A 20514-nucleotide genomic window follows, 5' to 3' on the forward strand; every position below is an offset into this window, starting at 1 on the left:
CATTCATAAAGGAAGAGCCTTGGCTATTGCTCTATGTCAGTGAAATTTAAGATTGGTATAAAGACAACATACAAAGACTGCTGTGATTTGCTGCTTTAATTATGTCATGATGTAAAACTTTTCAAAAGTAGGTGGTTACATAAGATTGGCCCAGGTTAATATATTTTAGCCGGGTGTTGCTGACTGGCCTTTTTTCCCCAAGAGGTCCATACCTATTAGTGACAATGTCTTTGCTATGCCAGTTCTTATTTGATCTAAGAAATCATCTAAATATTTTCTATATCATTAAGTAATTTATAGAGTAAAAACTTCACTAACAATGTGTTTTTTTTATGTTTAAAGGGATATTTAAAACACAAACTCTCCTGTTTCTTTATCATATTGCCCTATCATCAAATATAAAAGGAATAGACCAAAAAAGTCAACCCCAGGAATTTGTGAACAATATCTCTATCAGTAAATATCCAGCAATAGTTAAATAAGACAATTTCACAGCAATTCCTCCTGACATTTGCATAATTGACTGTAAAATACAATTGTACAAAAAATGACTAACAAGTCAATCATCATTCTGATCCTGGTAGTTCTCCATAGCTCTTTTACAAATGGAAAAACAACATGTAAATGGCAGTTGGTTCAAGAATGGCACCCACAACCCTCATCATATGTTGTGAATTGGACACTGACAGACAACATCTGCACCGACTTCTACAGAGATTGCTCAGTTTTGGGTGTAAACACTAAAATGAATATTTTACTCAATCAAGTTGTTCCCCAGATTTGCCCTTTGCAGATTCAATTAGGAGACATCCTTGTAATTTCTTCTGATCCATCTCTTCAATTTTCCGAGATAAATCTGATGAATGTTTCTGAAGCATCTTTCATTGACTGTGTACAAAATACCACAGCTGAAGATCAGTTACTTTTTGGTTGCAAACTAAAAGGGATCCACATGGTTAATCCACAGTGGCTGAGTGTTGGCACACATTATTTTATCACAGTAACGGCAAGTGGTCCTTCACTTTGTGAACTGGGACTTCGACTGAATGTGACAGTCAAACAACAGTTCTGCCAGGAATCTCTAAGTTCAGAATTTTGCTCTGGGCACGGTAAATGTCTTAGTGAAGTTTGGAAGAAGACATATAGCTGCCATTGCCAGGCTCCATTTTATGGAAAGTACTGCCAAGAATATGATGCATGTTATTTTGGACCATGCAAGAATAATGGAAGTTGCATTAATAAAAGAGAAAAACGGGGTAAAGAAGACTACGAATGTATCTGTCACTCACCATTTACCGGTAAGAACTCTTTGTTTTTAATTACACATTGTATTAAAATGTAAAAATAAACTGAATTCATAAACTGTTTAAAAAGCTATTTTTAAAAAATGTAGATTCCATAAAGTAACAAATTTGCATTCTGTACATATAAAAATCCATCAGACATTCTTTAAAATAGGTTTTTTCATATTGAAAGCTTTCTTAGAAACATATGTGATTATCTTTAAGTATCTTTCATATATTTTCCACATCCACTATTAATGTTTCATTCATTAAAAATAATTGGATCATAATAATAGAAAAGTTTTTAGTCACTGAATAAAGTTTCCAAGCTTATGGTATTTAATTAAGTAGTTCTAGGTGATAATAAGGAAATAAAAAATGTATCTGGATAGAGAAAGTTAAGAAACAATGTGAGTGGGGAAAAGCTTTGGAGATGCTTGGTAGAGTTGGAGAAGAAAAAATAATTATGAGCCAAGAGAAATGTTTGTAATAAATATCAGTGTGGCATCTATAAAGTAAAAAAAGTGACAATGTTGGAAAAAGGATAATATGTTAATGATCAGTTTTAGCCAACTTAATGAGAGGCAAAGACAAGGAAAGTTTGGTGGGTTATAAAGCCACAGATATGGCAATTTAAGAACTTTGTAAATTCCGTTACCTAAGGCTGAAGCAAGTGTTAAAGGGAATATTAAGAATGTCCACCAGAGAGTTTAAGAGGAAAATTTAGGTCATTAGAATAAAGTGACGAGAAAGATTTAAAAACTATAGGGAATATCTAGACTGTAGGGACTTTGAGAGATTTTTTGACAGGAATCCACAGATCTGATACTGGAAATTATAAGAGAAAATATTAAGACCAGGATGATTAACCAGGGCAATATTTACAATGTTGTTAATAATAATAAAGGAAAACAACTGATTGGTTGTATATTTTGGTCATTAAAGAGGAAGGAGGTGGAGCAGCAGATATATCTGGAATGGACCATATCTGGAAACACCATATTGTGTTGGGCAAGTTTAGAGAACTTCATAATGGTCTTCTCCCATGTGCCTGGTGATGTTTCTACTGGAGTTAGACTTGAAGATTTCACTGAAGACTTTGACAAGCCATTATTGACTTTAGCACTCACCTAAGCCAATCTTTCACAGAGTAATTTTATAGTCTATGGTAGGGAAATACAAACACCACTTCAGAAGTTAATTCTAAAACTCTCCACTGAATGTTTTTTCATAACTGTCATCAAACTGTTATTTGACTCTATTCACATTGATGATACCAGTAACTCATGCTGTTGTAGATCAGATAATTGAAATTAGGCAAGTTATACAAAAAGTGATAGCACTCAACACACTGCTTTGAGTGAATGAAAAGGTGTTAATTGAGAATTTCTAATGCATACATTTAAACTGTCCACAGAGTGTTAAAGAAAACTTGGCCACTGATTTTTTACCATGTACCATATGTAAATCTTACTTATTTTTATATCAAGACACCAACATATGTATAATTACCAAAGAAATTCAGAGTGTTCACTTTATTTGTTTGCCCTGACTGCCACAAAAAGAAGTTTGGTTGGCTTAAGCTATAGAAATTTATTTCCTCGCTGTACTGGACAATAGAGATTCAAGATCAAGGATTTGGCAGGTGAGGTTCCTCTCCTTGGTTTGTAAATTGCTATCTTCTCACAATATCTTCACATTGACTTTCCCCTGTACATGTCTGTGTCCAAATTTTCAAATTTATGCTTCTTGTAAGGATACTAGTCAATTGACACCAGTCAAATTGATTAAGACCCATCCTAATAAACATTTTTTTTTTTTTTTTTAACTAGAGATTGAACTCAGGGAAAATTTTCCACGAAGTTAAGTTATATTCTTAGTGGTTTTATTTTTAATTTTGTTTTGAGAAAAGCTTTTGCTAAGTTTCCAAAACTGGCCTTCAACTTGTATTTCTCCTGGCTCAGCTTCCAGAGTCACTGGGATTATAGGCATGTGACAACTTGCTAGCTTCTAACAACCTCATCTGAAACTTATTTACTTCTGCAAATACTCAGTCAACATCAAATGCATTCACACTCAGATATATTGGATGTTAAGACTTTAGATAACATTTTAGTGTACAATTATATTTATATTTTCATTGTATTGAGGGTTGCTTTGATGTGAATGAAGAAAGAATTCTACATTACTGAAGTAGAGATCTCAATATATGAGGAATTTAAAAGACAAGAACAAATTAAATTAGAACTCAAGTAAGTGAGTAGAAGGCAAGTATATTGCCAGATTGTATGCAACTGTCTTATAGCAACAATCGTACACCTGCCCTACCTTAGGATTTCATCAAACATTATTTGAAGATAAGATGATTAAATATGTATAGTACAAATAGCCAGGTATGACTGAAGTGTATGATAGAAGAGAACCACAAGAATATGGGTAAGTGGGATTTAGAAAATTTTATATAACAAGGAAAATAAGGTGTAAGATATATTTTTACACAGCTTCTGAGAATCCAGACTGCTTTTTCTCCTTTTGAATTCTTTCCTATTTTAGGTGGTAGAGTACACAATACACATTTAAACCTTCTAAATTACCACTCCAATGGTACCAGTAGATGTTAATATTTATATATTAGAACGATATATACCATCAAAATGTGATCAAAAATTTGAATTATCACAGAAATTAAAGCTTAAATATCAACAATTTGAAAATAACTGAATATTACAGGATGAAATCAAAACATGAAAAAAATATCAAATATCCAAGTTAATGTTTGTTTCAATTTAAATACATTATCATGTAACATTATTTTATAATTTAAATTCAATTTTACCTAAATTTTTGTATTATTCTCAACAAAAAATTTAAGGAAAACTGATGGCCATAATCAGCTATTTATATGCAATGCATATATTGTTGTTGAAATTTTGTTTTCATTTTTATAGGTAGAAATTGTTCAGAAATATTTGGTCAATGTCAACCACATATCTGTATCCACGGAACCTGCAGCAACATTACAGCTAATAGTTTCATTTGTGAATGTGATGAACAATTTACAGGTAAGAAATGCAAACATATGTATATGTTCATATATATTTTTATGTTCATATACATAGACACAAAAATTAATTTTGTCTTAATTATTTCAAATTAAATTTGAATGTTTTATTTATTATTGAAAAAAATCAATGTTAGAGATTATATACTGTGACTTATTATTATTCATGAATAAGTTTTATAAGTCAATTTTGTGAATACAATCAGGTGATTCTACTGATAAGCTTTCAAGAATATGAAGGGAACTTGGACATCAGTTCATACATCTTTTTTTATCATGACAAGGTATATTTTCTTTCTAACTACTAAAATATTTTTAGAAATTGTGCACATTTTGCAAACACATCACATAATTACATCTACATTATTTCCTTAAATAACACCATTCTAAATCTCTTTTCTTTTTTTTAAGCAAATTTGTAAAAATACCTTCTCAAATTAATTTAAAGAAATGAAATGATATCATTTTTTAAGCTAATAGATTCTTAGCTGTTGGTTAAATGTTTCACCAAGGAAAATGTCTTTAAATCATTCTGTTTAATCTTTGAACTCTTTGGCTTCCTGTTTTCTTGAAAATACTTATCTGTCCCCCTTCAAGATGTCCATAGACTGTGTTATCTCCATTGACCATTAGAAACCTAACAACTCCTTTAGTACACATTAAAAAAAAAAAAAAATCCATTTCTTCCAAATTCCAGAGAATAGTGATATTTCTGCCTGTTTCTTTTGCATACCTTTCCACTTGACTGAGTTGATGGAGATATGAAGTAGATGCAACCAAAATTTGGAGAACTTTGCTATTAAAATGTGAAAACTCTTCTCTCACCATTGGAGTCACTATTAAAATTACTCTTTAGAGGCCTAAATATTTTCTGATATCCAAATATTGATTGACAGCAGGAAAAAAAGTACACTCTGCATGGTGCATTTTTCCCCCCAGTAATAGCTTTTCACAAAGTACCATTACTGTGTGTATATTTAACATTGGTAAATTTTCCAACTAGAGTTTTTATTCAAATGATGCAAATATCAGATCTAATTTGGATCAAAATGTGAATTTTGTCTGCTCAATACTTTCCCTAATTTGATAAAAAAAAAAAAGGTCATATCATAATATTCAAAACAAAATTTGTGTGTGCAGAGTTTCATGTGTGAACAAATCATTTATTTTTTAGCATTTTTGCTGAATTCATAATTGTATTCTCAATTCTGCCAGAAGTCTTGCCTTCAACATGTGAAACTTATAAAATTTCACTTTAATTAAACACATTGAAGGAAAAATCAAACTATTGTTGGAATTAACTATTTTTGAATAATAGGAAAATAGTTTTAACTATGCTGTTGAAACATGAAAACAGCCATAGAGTATGCAAATGAGTGAACATTTCTATTTCAATTTAACCTCGATTACAAAAATAGGTGGAGTGTTTCATCTGGCTCAAGTTATAGTTTTGTGACCTCTTATTTATACAATCAATGATCAAATCTCTATTGCAGATAACTCACTAAAAACTCAGAATGTGCAACCTCAATTTTTCTGTCCCATATAACATAGAACTAACTCACAGATTCCAGCTTGATGTGTGTTCATCAGGGTAGAAGGATCAGTGTCCTTTTCTTACCACCAGAGATACAAAGGAATAAGTTCTTTGTGGATTCTTACATCTTTGAAGTCCTACAAACTGTATCTAAATGAGAGTTAGAGTATACTTTGTATTTAAAAGGAATTGGAAAAAGAGGTAAACCATCACAATTCATTTACCAGATTATCCTCATGTTAAAAGTTTTCTGTGTATTATGTATATTCATACCCCTAGAGAAAACCATGGTAGAATTTAAAGTACAAAGTTCTAATTTGGCCTGGATATTTTAACCAAATAGTAAATGGATATTTGGGGAGAATTAATAATTTGGAAATTCTTTCTTACATACCATTAGCATAATCTGGTGCTACCCTGAGAAAAACTGGATGAGGACCCAAATAAACAGTCTAGTAACTTATTAAGGATACTTTCAGCATAATTCTTGGACTTAAAGACTCAACCAAAAGTGTACATAAAACAACATTATAAAAAATATAAATTATGTATTTATTTGGCTTTGACATTAATATTTTATATTTATTATTATTGATTTCTTGAAAAACTTTCAGGAATCTACAGGCATAAGAATGTTATATATTAATGTTATATTTTAATGCATTCATTTGAAAGTGATTTAGTCTAATTTTGTAACTTCATAAGATTTATTGACAAACTATTTTTAAAAATATAATTGTTTAGCACTTCAAGGAAGCATTAAAATGTTCAAGCTATGTATGTGCGGTTTCTGACATTTGTTTTCAATTAATAGTTTGGTGTAGGAAACAGTAATTGTCCAGAAAATAAATTCTTCAGTCTTAAGCTGCAAAGTACAATTTTAGTTTCAAGATCCAGGAAGGTATATTTGCAAGACATGCTGAGATCTCGAGTCAAGATGAGTGATTTAATGGAGAACTTGACATGGCATTGGAGAAGTAACCAATTAACAGAGTATAGTGACTTTAGGGAAAATTCTGGACAGGAAACAGGAGATCCAAGCTGACTACTAGAGAGTAGGGTAAGGAATTCAGTTTAAATCAAAATGTAGGCAGAATGATTTCCAATGCAAAGTAGACTTCTCCATTTACATAATCCCCACCACTGGGTAGAATTTATGGAGAATGGAATTTTGTCCACAGAAAGAAAAGCTGGCAGGAGTTAAATCAGATATCATTTTCTTCATTTTTAATAATTCATTTCTAATCTTATTTTGAGAGTCAACTCTGATGGAGGTTGGAAAATTAATCTGTCAGTTCAACCCCAGCTCTAACCCCCTGCCAGGTAGAGAATTGAACTAGACTTCATTCTTATAAGTGAAATTTTTTAAAAAATATATTTTTAGTATATGAGCTAATAACGTAAGTGTTATTCACTATAAGGTTTAGCATTATAAAGCTTGGAATTATGTTTTAAGGCAAATGTTTTGTGAAATTAAACTAAAACTTTTAAAGATGTATACAGTTTTCTTAGAGATTGAATAAAAAGGATTTCATAAATTTACTCTGAGTTTTGTAATCACCTTTACATTGTCAAATTTCATTTTGTATTAGTTTTCTTCTTTATTCTCTGGTAACTATGATCACTGTCCTCATTGATGTTGACTTGTATTATCAAACACAGTATAATCTAAACTAACATAATACTAAGAGGCAAGAACAAACAAATGATTTCTTCTGCCAGCCTACTTTACCCTGACAAACAACTGAAACTTCTTTTGTTGTCTTCTGGTATCTCTTCTATTGTGGTGAATACCAGCTCAAGGAGTTGCTATCACTTCTGGGGAATTGCATTTCTCTTCATAAAGGATGACCACTGTGCTGCTTCTCCTGCCCTAGGCATATACACTGATAAGAAAGAGAAGATCTGGGGTTCTGGGGTCTATAAAAAAGCAAGACAAACCATGTCCTGTGGGCACCCGGCTCTGATCTCCCTTCTCTGGAGAAGTCTGCGCCTCTGTCCCTTTCTTAAATAAAACTTGCTTTCCATCCTTGCCTCTGTGTTTCTTGGGTGTTTAAGATTCAGGTAGCAAGGGCTTAATCCTGATATTTAAGACCAGTAACAATAACCAAGCTTCTTGGATTTGTAAGGCAATATTTTTTACTATACTGGAGAAGTTTTAGACCCTTATTATTAAATCAGTTTTACTACCAAAATATCCCTGTCCTTTCCTTGTACAGTTGCATGTATGGTAGACGCATACCAGTTGCTGAGGTTCTATTCACTTTAGTTCAGTCATTTTTCTGTGTGTTCTTCTGATGAGATCATTTCTGTTAATCAACTTTAAAAAAAAAAAAATTACTTTTACTTGCTAGTTGTATCTTGTTTACTTTTTGAAAACTTTGAAGTTTCTGTTTGTGTGTTTTTATATAGAGCTTTTATAGTATTCTACAAGAGAGTTCATCTGAAAAAGAGCTGTACTGCTAATGAAGAATCACAAATGTCAGCACAACTCTGTCTTCTATGTCTGTCTTTTTGTCTTTCCACCCGTCTTAGTCTTCAGAAACATTATTTGTATTCATTGAAAGAGGTAACTCTTCAATGATACTAAACAGGATGTCTCAAATAGAAATATAATTTGTGACAAACTAAAGTTAAGTATATATAATTAGACATAAAGATAAACTTCTTATAAAATGATGATGACATCACTGTGTTATATGACTATTCAAAACTCAAATTCAAATCTATAAGTCACTAGATTTTAGTACATGGAGTTCTGTGAAGAGTTTGAACTTAGGGAGAAAGAGAACTGGGTAGGTATAATAAATATATTTTGTCCAGGTCAAACAGTTCAACACAGTACTCCCAAAGCACCTTTTTAAAAGTTATTTTCTATTTTCAAAGTCTCTAGTTGTTTTTTCCTTTGTATGTTATATAATGGAAAGAATATGGACTAGATAGAGATACAAGCTTGGTTATGAGACACTAGGACTTGCATGTACAAATTTCAGCTCTCTAATCTTGGATTACTACTTCTGCAATAACACGAGGGAATAACATCCATCTTCCCTGTCTGCTATGCAAAATGAATGAGGTGCACTGTATACTAATACTACAGGGCGCGTAGTATTGCAACTGGAAATGCACAGGTTGGTGTTCTGAGATCATCTCCACCTCTACCTGTATATTTGATCTTTAGAATAGTATTTAAGCTCTCTAAATTTAATTTCCTCTTTTCTAAAACCATAAGAGTTGTCAATACTCATCTCATGGGTTTCTCTGAAGATCAAGTGAAACAATTTATCTAAACTTCTCAGTGAAAGACACATAGTGAGCAATTTGTTTTATGTGCTGTTACTTTTGCCATTGCTTGCCACAAATCCTCACCCAGTGTTTAGTGCCGCAGTCTGGCTGCAGCAAACTAACCTGGGGGCGGTGTGTGTGTGTGTGTGACGATGAACAACTTGTGTAGATTGATACAGCAGGAGTGGAAGCTGTTTATTGTAGGACTGGAGCGATATTTATACATTCCACACAGCTTATCTTAATTAGCATAAACTAGATACAGCAGTCAACCAATAAGGGATCTCCACACTTAATGGCTCCCAGCTTACTTCACAAACCACTCCCTCTGGCAAAATGCCAGGCACCATCCAGACTTGTTTACAGACTCTAGCAGTTTAGTTCTTCTGTTTTGCTAACAGTCATTTCTAGGGTCCTTGATCCTACCATTTTAGTGTTTACTTAAGTGACTTCCATCTACTCTCTCTCATAAACAGTTCTCAAAAGTTCTCTAAACTAGCCAACCATCTTATCAAATAGTTCTAATGATCATGTAATAAACGAATTATACAAACTCACATTTTCTCAACTATTGCTCATATTTTACATGTTTTCTAAAGTGAAGTCTTTCTTTCTTTACTTCTTTAAATCTACCTTCTTAACTCTTCTTACTGATTTACAAAGTCCTTGACAACCAGGTCTATGATCTATTCAGATTTACAGCCATATCCAGTAGCACATACAAGGTTTTGAATAAATGTTTGATAATGAAGACAGGAAGAAATAGTGAGGATGTTCTTAATCTTAAAGGGATTTCAAAGTATGATTCTATTCTGATGAATGTACTTAAGAATAGGTATGAGGCAATTTTTTTTTTCATCTTGAGGCAAAGACTTATACTTGAGCATCATACACTATTATAGAGAGAATAACAGTGCTCTGTCTGTGTTTTGTTAGGATACTGTAAAAAAATATTGAAAGAAATAAAATAAAATAAAAATAAAATACAGGGTCTATTAAAAAATGGCCATAAGGAAAATATGAATACCTGCTTATTTTTGAATCGAAGTATGTTCAATTTTTATACCAAGAATATTACATCATTGCCTTTTTTGTTTTTAAAGTGAAAAAAAAAATCATACCTATTTTTAGCCTTGTAATATTGAAAGCCCCAATGCCCCCCCCTTGTAGAATTTGAATTGGCTATCATTGGTGACAGATGTTCTTTACATCAAAGTAATACTGCTTATATAATTGTGATAATTTTCCACTTCTGATTTGCCAGTTTCAGTGATTTAAAAATCATTTGATGACTGCCTGAAAATGACTGATGTGTTTCTTATATTAAGTAATTTCTGCTGGTGAAGTATGTCTTTTAATGAGTTCTTGAATTCTGCTGAAGGCTGCATATTTTCAATTTTTGTTCAACTAAACAGGTGCGACAATTTATAGAATTCTATGCAGAAACATCTCTCTAATTACTCCATCTTGGGACTCTGAAATGTGTTTTATGGAGAAAAACCATAAACTTTTTTTTGTATACAAGAACATTTTTGAACATATGGCTGTGATTTTTATTTAGTATAAAAACTTGAAAATGAAAATAGAAGGTTGAACTTATGAATACTAATACTTTTACTGGACAGGAAAATTCCTTATTCTATTTTGTTTGTTGATTCTCCATGACACTGAACTTTTACATGCTAGTTATAGAGCCATTATGCAAAATTACTAATCTGTCATAACCCTTTTAATAGATAGAGCCATACTTGATGTCTTGAACTTGTTGATTTGATAAGAGTGATCAGAAATTCCGAATTTTTACAACTTGCTTTATTGTGGGTCAGTCATACCTGAATAACCCAGTAAATTTCATATTTATTTTCTTTTTCTTTCTTTTTTTTTTTTTTTTTTGGTTAAGAAACAGTTTTATAAAAGATCTCTGATAGATGACCACTTCCATATTAAAGATAAATATTAGCAAGTGATTAATTCATTTTGAACTCAAATTATGCCACCATTTAGTAAAATTTTTCATCAAATTTAAAAGTAGCTTAAAGTGGTCTCAGATAAAAAATTAAATTAAGATGTACAGGGAAGTACAGATAAGTTAATTAAGTATAGAAAAGAAGGTTAACTTATTTTTCTGTCACTTATGCACTCAAATTTATTCTAATTATATGTTTGTCTATCTAACACTGGTTCATCAACTTTGATGAAAAAATGCACTTGAACTTAGACGTTTTATGGCGCACCATGCGCAGAATTCCATTTGTTTCTCCTATTTTCTAAAACAAATACATGCATTAAGTATAATAATCTTCAATTTTAAAACATGCATTTATTTTTTGTTTTAAGGTATACATGACAGTAGACTATATTTTGACATTAAAGCCTCCAAATTACCTTAAGAGACCCGACTACATAGAACTTAAGTTTCTTAAACCTGTCAAGCCTGTGTGCAGGCAAGCAATTGCTCCTAGAGGATGATAATCCCCATGTTTTATTTGTCCTGGCAAAAGTTTTGCTTAACTCATTGTTATGGTTTAGAGGTGGTAACCCCCCAAAATTCATGTGTGAGACAATGCAAGGTTTGGAGGACAAATGGTTGGATTAGATCTTTGAACAAATCAGTAAATTGATCCCTCATGGGATTGACTGAGTGGTAACTGGAGGCAGGTGGGGTGTGGCTGGAGGAAGTGGTTCATTGGGGGCTATGGGGTATATATTTTGTAACTAGAGAGTGGAGTCTCTCTCAGCTTACTGATCATCATGTGAGCTGTTTCCCTCTGCCGCACTCTTCTGCCATGATGTTCAGCCTTACCTTAGGCCCAGAGGGATGGAGCCTACTGTCTCTGGATTGATACCTCTGAAAACTGTGAGTTGCCAAATAAAATTTTGCACCTAAAATTGTTCTGGTCAGATCTTTTAGTCACAGGAGCGAAAAAACTGACTAAAACACTCATTACCCTCAGTAGGTATACTACTTCTAAAATAAATAATATTATTTAATATGGTAAGAAATAAAGAAATAACTAAAAGCATGCAATTAGTTCTATGATATTCCTTAATTATTTATTGTGTTCTAAATTTGGGACACAGAGCACTGAAATTATTTTGTGAAGAGATGTTAACTGAAAGAAATGCTTGTGAATTTGCATGTGTGCATGTATGTGTGAGTCTGTATCTGTTTATATGTATATAAAGAGCATGAGCCATGTTTACACACATATAAAAAGATATATATTTTATGTGATGTATAAAACGTCATGCAACTGTTTATTTTAGAGGTAAAAAGAACTTGTGGCAGAATACTTGATATTAATTTTAAAATATTGCTCTGTTAGCCAGGCACAATGGAACATGCCTGTAATCCCAGCCACTTGGGAGGCTGAAGCAGGAGCATCAAGGATCACATGTTGAAGGCCAGCCTGGGCAAGTTAGTGAGACCCTGTCTCTAATAAAAATAAAAGGATTAGGAATGAAGACCAGTGGTAGAATTTGCCTAGTATTTTCAATCCCCAGTACCACTAAAAGAAAAAAAAAAAATAGTTATTACCTTTTTAACCTTTTCAAGATTTGTTCATAGAATATTTATTATTTGGCTGCCTATCAGCAATGAAATGTAAGATTATTTCAAAATAAACATTTTGCTCCCCCCCTCAATTTTTATTATTTTAAATTTATTTTCACTTGTACATAAAACCAATAATTGAAGCCGGGCACTGTGGTGTATGCCTGTAATCCCAACCGCTTGGGAGGCTGAGGCAGGAGGATAACGAGTTCAAAGTTAGCCTCAGCAAAAAGCGAGGCAATAAGCAACTTAATGAGATCCTGTCTTTAAGAAAAACACAAAATAGGGCTGGGGATGTGGCTGAGTGGTCAGGTGACCCTGAGTTCAATCCCTGGTATCTCTCCCAAATTACATATGTTAATGGGATACCATGATATTTTGATATTGTACATATTGTATAATATTTAATCTGGTAAAACTTACCTATCTCCTCAAATGCCTATCATTTATTCATGTTAAAATCTTTCAAAATTTCTTTCCTAGCTTTTTAAAACATTTATTATATTATTGTTATCTATAATCACGCTACTATACAAAAGCACATAAGAGCTTCTTTCTCCTATCTAGGATTATTATTCACTGATCAACATTTCATATTTCTCCCTTCCTCTCACTCTGCCTGACATTGGTAACCACCATTCTACTCTCAACTTCTATGAGACCAATTTTTTAACTTTTATTCCTTTGTGTATGTATGCCACTTTTTCTTTATATATTCATCAGTTCACGGACCTTTAGGTGGTTTGTATTTCATCTAATGGAAATAGTGTTTCAGTGAAACAGGAGAATAGATGTCTCTTCCACATATGGATTCATTCCAGTAGATATATATCCAGCAGTGGGACTAATGTATCATATGGTAGTTCTATTTTTTATTTTTTAAATTACCTTCATGCTGTTTTCCAGATGACTACATTAATTTAAATTTCCACCAAAAGTGTGCAAGGGTTCCCTTTTCTCTGCATCCTAGCCAGTGCTTATTATTTTTTGTCTTTCTGATCATAGTACTTAATTAGGTAAAATGATATGACATTGTGAATTTTTAGATTTCGTGGTACTGCAGTTATAATGAATTTATTCAATATTTCTAATAGTTTTTGATGGAATTTTTTAATGTATAAGATCTTATCACCTGCAAGAGTAGATTTTGTGGTGCTAGGGCTCAAACCCCAAATCAAAACAATCAACTAATTTTCTCATTAGATACCCTTGATTTCTTTCTTTTTACTAATTGCTTAAACTAGGACTTCCACAGGTTGAACAAAAATGGTATAAGTAGGCATCCTTCTCTTGTGACAGATGTTGGAGAGAATGTTTTCAGCTTCCCCTCATTCAGTGTGTTATGCAATGTCATATTATAAATAGTATTACCATTTTGAGGTATATTCATCCCTTCATTTTTATCATGAAGGGAAAGTGAATTGTATCAAATGCCTATTCTATATCTATTGACATGATCATGTAATTTATGTCCATTTTTAATTTTCATATGTTAATCCTTTCATTCTTTTTTTTTATTGGTTGTTCAAAACATTACAAAGCTCATGATAAATCATCTCTCATACATTTGACTCAATTGGGTTATGAACTCCCATTTTTACCCCAAATATATATTGCAGATGAATCACATTGATGATAGTGAATAATGTTTTTAACATGCTGTTGGATTCAGTTTCTATGTTTTTTGTTGAGGATTTTGTCCCTGTATTCATCAGTATTGGCTTGCAGTTTTTTGGTTTTGTTTTGGGGTTTTGTGTGTTTTGTTCAATTTGTGTTACTTTGTGTATATCCTTATATGGTTTTAATGAAAGGGTAATGCTGGCATCATAGGATGGTTTGGAAGTATTTTTCCAATTCTATTTCTGGAACAAATTAAGAAGAATTAGTATTAGTTCTGTATTAAATATTTGGCAGACCTTAGCAGTAAGGCTCTCTGAGCCTAGGCTTTGTTTTTTTTTTTTTTTTTTTTTTTTTCTTCTTTTGTACAAGAAATGGAACTTAGCAGCATTCTACCACAGAGTGACTAGTCTAGTTGCCAATTTGTTGTGTTTATATTTGTTTTTGGTTTTCTTTTGTTTTTTAGTCTTTTTTTAGTTTTGAGTCTGGGTCTTAGTGAGACACTAAGGCTGTTGCTCTGTAGTACTAATATGCCTGGAGGAAGAGACTAGGTAGGAAGATAGGCTTTACTCAAAGCCAGCTTGCTTTATTTATTTATTTAATTTTGGGGTACTAGGAATTGAATATATGCTGGGCAAGCACTCTCACAGTCCCTCAGAGCCAGCTTTGAAGAAAGATAGAAGAAACTTTTGTTTGTTTGTTTTTTGTTTCAAAGATTACATCTAGGGAGGGTTTGAAAGTGAGGATAGGTTTTTAAAGGAAGAGGCAGGAAAGTGAGAAAGAAAGGAGGAAATATACATATTTAGTTAGCTTGTGATAGACAGGTGGGGCAGGGGACAATCTCTAATTTCAGTTTCCCAGGGCCTCTCAGGTCAGGGAGTTTTAGCTCTCTCAGCATAAGGAAGTTGTTCTCAATTTTAGAGGGGTTCTAATTTCAAGGCTGTCCTGGAACTTGGGATCTTCTTGCCTCAGCTTCATGAGTAGCTGGAAATACAAGTGTATGCCATGATGCCCATTTTAAACTTTCCATTGGAAGGAAAATTTAATTTGATTCTTTCTTTCTTTCTTTCTTTCTTTCTTTCTTTCTTTCTTTCTTTTTTTTTTTTTTTTTGCAAGCATGTACCAGGGATTGAACTCAAGGGCCCTTGATCACTGAGACACATCCCCAGCCTTATTTTGTATTTTATTTGGAGACAGGGTCTCATTGAGTTGTTGCTTACTGCCTCACTTTTGATGACGCCGGCTTTGAACTTGCAACCCTCCTGCCTCAGCCTTCTGAGCTTCTGGGATTATGATTCAATTTTATTACTTGTTATTGTTGTGTTCATGGGTTTCTATTTCTTCATTGGTCCACATTGGTAAGCTATATGTATTCAAGTTCTTTTAGGCTACCAAATGAATTGGCATGAATTGTTCATTGTCATTGCTAGCAATTGTTTGCATTTATACACTATTACTTGTTATTTCTCCATTTTCATCTCTGATATTATTTATTTGTGTTTTCTGTTTTCCTTAGCTAATCTAGCTAAAGGTTTACCTATTTTTTTAGTCTCTTCACTGAACTGTTTCTTTGCTTGTTTGTTTGTTTTACACTATTTATTCAAGATTCTATTTATTTTATCTCTACTCTGATCATTATTTTTTCTTTCCTTCTACTGTCTTTGGTATGTTTCTCCTTCTATCAGATATTAATATAGTATTTATTTAAGATCTTTCTGTCCTCCTGCCACCAACCCCATGGACATTTTTTTTTTTTTTTTTGCAAAAAACTTCCTCTTGGTTCAGCTTTTGGTGTATCCTGTAGGGTTTGTTGTTATGTCTCCATTTTCATTTGTTTCAAAAAATGTATAAATTTTCCTGTTGATTCTTCCTTGACACATTGATCATTCAAAACTACATTGTTTAATTTCGATGTATTTGTATAACTTCCAAAATTTTTCTTGTTATTGATATCTAGATTTATTTATTTATCAGAACAAATACCTCATGTGCTATGCAAATGCTTTATACTTAGCTTCTTTTACCATCCCAAACTCTAGGTTTTTGTTTGTTTTGTATTATGGTTGAAAAGATACTTGATAGAATTTTATATTTTTAAAATTTTGTTTTGATCTGTTTTGATTCTTCACAGAATTTTATTAATGTTTCATTATATGTAAGTTTAATCATATAATCTTGAGTTTCCCTATATTTAGTTTAGTATTTTAAATATCCTTAATGGGTAAACTTACAATTACCCTGGGTATATAAAGAGAAGATCAATGACAGAAAAAATTGAATATGACTATTACTGACTAGCTTACAGAATGTAGCTCTTTTATATCACTTGCTACTGCATTGCTTTTATTACAAGAAATTCTTTTTTTTACTTGTTGTAAAATATTTATAAAATGTCTCCCATTTTATTACCATCTTAATGCACAGTATTTTAAGAAAAAAACATAGACCTGAAAAATGTTTTCCCATTCTTCCAGCGTTTATAAGACCTCAATGACTTTCAAATATGTAAATTCTCTCTCTCTCTCTCTCTCTCTCTCTCTCTCTCTCTGTGTGTGTGTGTGTGTGTTTATATTTCCAAATCATTATAACCTTCTTTATAAGGATCTTTCAATTCTGGCATTTGTTTTTTGAGGATTAATGAGAACATATTTCAGTTAATCTAACAAGTAGCTTTAAAGTGCCTGGAAACTGATAACATCAAATTTTCTCTAAAGAATGTGTTGTTCATTAAATAATGGGATATCATCAATCCAGATGATATATGGTAAATAAATGCAATCATCTACAATTGAACTATATAGAGAAGGATAACAGCATAAAGGATAGCATAATTCACCACATTTCTTCTCCAGTGGAGGTCTTATACTTTTTTGATTGTGTTTCACATAGATATAAAATTCTCTGGGATCCTTTATGAAATATAGGATTAAACAGAGCATTGCCCCTATATTTGAAGTTAGAAGTATCCTAAGTTAATTTGCTAGAAATGAAATAATAATTTATATAATCACATTATTTCATATTGAGCAAGAATTTAAAAAACTCTGTTACTTAAAGTAGAGAAAAATAAGTCAATATATTTTCCATAGCATTTATTTTATAATCAACAATATTTTCTTTTTACTTGCTATATGTATTAGTCAGATTTGTGTTGTAGTAAACAAAATATCAAACAAGAATAATTTTAAAAAGGGAAAACTTGTTTGGGGATCACAGTTTTGGAGGTCTCAGACCATAAATAGCCAATCCATTCCCTAGGGTTAAAGGTAAGGCAGAGCATTTTGTTCTAAGTGTTAGGTAGAGAGAAGTTGCTCACCTTATGGCAGCCTTGAAGCAGGAAACAAGAAGTGGAAAGGAGCATGGGGAAGATATTTCCTTCTAGGGCATACCCCCTGTAACCTACCTCATCCAGCACAACCCACCTGCCTTCAGTTACTATCCAGTTAGTTCATTCAACTTGGATAGACTGATTAGATTACAACTCTTGCAATTCATCACTTCTGAACATTCCTGCAATACACAGGAGCTTTTGGAAACACCTCTTATTCATATCATAATACATCAGCTTAAGAATTAACAGTAGCATACTCAGAATTTCTGTTTTGTAGTGAATATCTTTCTAAATCACAACAGACTTAAACCTAAATTATAATGCTATCAAAGCAGAAAATAGTAAAAAGCTGTTTGTTATATGCTAAGCAAGTTTTCTAACTCCTTAAAACCCCTGATTTTCCCCTACTTCTCTTAATTTAATTTGCAACCCTGATTCCAGAATTCATCTTTATACACAGTCATTTTATTTTTAGCTACTACAAATTTCATTTTCTATCCTTTTTTTTTTTTTTTAGCTTTACCTTTACTTTCAACACTAGAGTACATCCATCTTCCAATGTGAATTTAGCATCCAGGTTAAATTTTCCCTATTGACAGCACATTTGACAAGTTTGATACTTCAAATGCTAGAGATTTATAAGTTAATGCTCTGTGATTATGCTTATATATAACATCAGTCTTTACAACAGGTCAATTGCTGAGCAATTTCAAATTATTTTTGTGCTTCTGTACTGGCTAACACAGTAACTATATATTAACATTTAATATTTAAATTTCTATTGCTTTTAATGCAAAAAAGTAGTATATGTTAGATTTGTTCTAGTATCAAAGATAGCTAGCTTCAAAAATTGTAAAACAAATCTAATACATTAAATAGAAATAACAGTGATTATAAAAATAGATATTGTTTATTAATACTTTATACTGAGCACCATGGTCACTGTGTATTATTCATTATTTACATTTAATTCTTGGTGCTTTATGATAATTGATATTATATTCCTCATCATACCTATTAGATAGAAAAAAAGCTCAGAAATATTTGATGATTTTAAAAATATTAAGCTCACTCTTTACCAGGGGTAGAAGAAAGATTTTTAAAGATTAAAGATGTCAGCAAATTTTCCTCCCTGATGCTAGACTTGAGATGGCATTTCAGTTGCTGGCATAGACCCTTTTGTTTCTAGCTTTTGATCCTTTAAAGTAGGTATAATTTAAGGAAGATGGTATCAACATGCAGTCTTCTAAAAATATCCATTTCTTGAAAAAGAACTGAAAAATAACTATAGTCCAAACCTCTAATATATAAAAAGTTTTAAAATGAGAAATAAATTTTAAAATACCACATAGGAGAAATGTGAATTTTTCTTTAATATGATTTTAAGTCACAGTGCAATCTGGTAATTTCTAAATTTAGGCTACAGCTAGGGACTTAAAATCTTTGAAATTTTACTTACATCATTTCCTTAACAGATGCTTGGCAGAAGAAACATCTATGTATAGCAGAGGAAGAAAGTTCTCTGAGGATAGTGAGAGATTCATTGAGGTTTGAATTTCTCTGGCTTTTTTGACTATTTTTTTTTTTATTCTGCTGAATAGTATTTACAAGTATTAAGGGAAAAGTGTTTCTATTGCCCCTTTGAGAAACATAAATTCAAAATGTTAAAAAAAATAATAAATAATAATTTTAAAGGGAAAATGGCATTTTATTATCAATGAAAGTTTATATACCTCTGATGAACCTGAAAGAATACACATTTTCTTCCATTATTGGAGTTTCATTCCATTTTTAGATTTACTGACCAAAAATACTTGATAACAGAATACATGAAAATATTACTATTTAGACTTGCCTTAGTGGAAATATGTTTTATAAAGACTTAAAATGTAACAGAATTCTGTTGAAAAAATGTTTCTAAATTATTCATAATATTAGAACAGCATCTTTACTGTTTACTTTTGGAATAAAAAATTGGTGATTACCATATTTCTTGCAATATACTGCCTAATAGAGATCATGGTGTCAAAGAATTTGAAGCATTCTATTAGGAATTCTATAATTAAAAAATAAAAGTAAAGTGCATTTAAATTTTAATTACAGATAAATATTGAGTCTTTAGAATAAGCATCTCTCATATGTTGAATGGGACAAACTTATACTGACTTAATAGTTTATTAGAAGTTCAAACTTAATAAGAATAATATTTATTATGTTAACCCCAAAAAGAAAATATTAATTTAATTTTATTTCTTCTCTTGTTCAGAGAAAAACTAATGGAGAAATAGAAGGTATATCCAATCTTCTTCACATAATTTGGTTGCTCCAGATAAAGCACATAAAATATTAAGTATATTAAAATATTTCCAATGTTATATCCCATAGACTTTTTTTAAATTTATTTTTTTAAATTTTAGATGAACACAATACTTTTATTTATTTATTTTCATGTGGTGCTAAGGATCGAACCCAGTGCCCCACACATGTGCAAGAGCTCTGCCACTGAGCCACAATCCCAGATCCCCATAGACTTCTACAATTTTAACATCTGTGAAAGACATTAAAGATCTTCCTTCAGAGATCTAAATGAGACATTTCATGGGCATAATGGTTTTAGTTTTGCTTCTGTTTTTATTTCCATAAGATTTAGAAGATCTAAGGCAATTAGACATTGCGGGTGTTTGGGGAAAAAAGTTCTAGACAAAAAATCAACTCATGCATTGTTCCTAAGATAAGAACATGTGTGGAATACAATGAGAATAGTGGAAGTTTTAGCGAATGGTGTCAGAAAAGTCAATGAGAGAGAGGTTCTTAGGGATCACCTTGAAGACTCTAATTTTGACCTTG

General features: G+C 31.8%; 1 protein-coding gene across 1 annotated transcript in view; it reads left to right on the top strand.

Moving 5' to 3' along the window:
* Positions 1-547: 547 nt before the first annotated feature.
* Positions 548-20514, top strand: part of Eys (EGF-like photoreceptor maintenance factor) — a 1514165-nt gene continuing 1494198 nt past the window's right edge. Inside the window, 2 exon segments of the mRNA XM_077109730.1 lie at positions 548-1298; positions 4232-4345. Coding sequence (XP_076965845.1) covers positions 548-1298; positions 4232-4345 — 865 coding nt within the window.

The sequence above is a fragment of the Callospermophilus lateralis genome, chromosome 6 (assembly GCF_048772815.1).
Source record: "Callospermophilus lateralis isolate mCalLat2 chromosome 6, mCalLat2.hap1, whole genome shotgun sequence".
NCBI lineage: Eukaryota > Metazoa > Chordata > Mammalia > Rodentia > Sciuridae > Callospermophilus > Callospermophilus lateralis.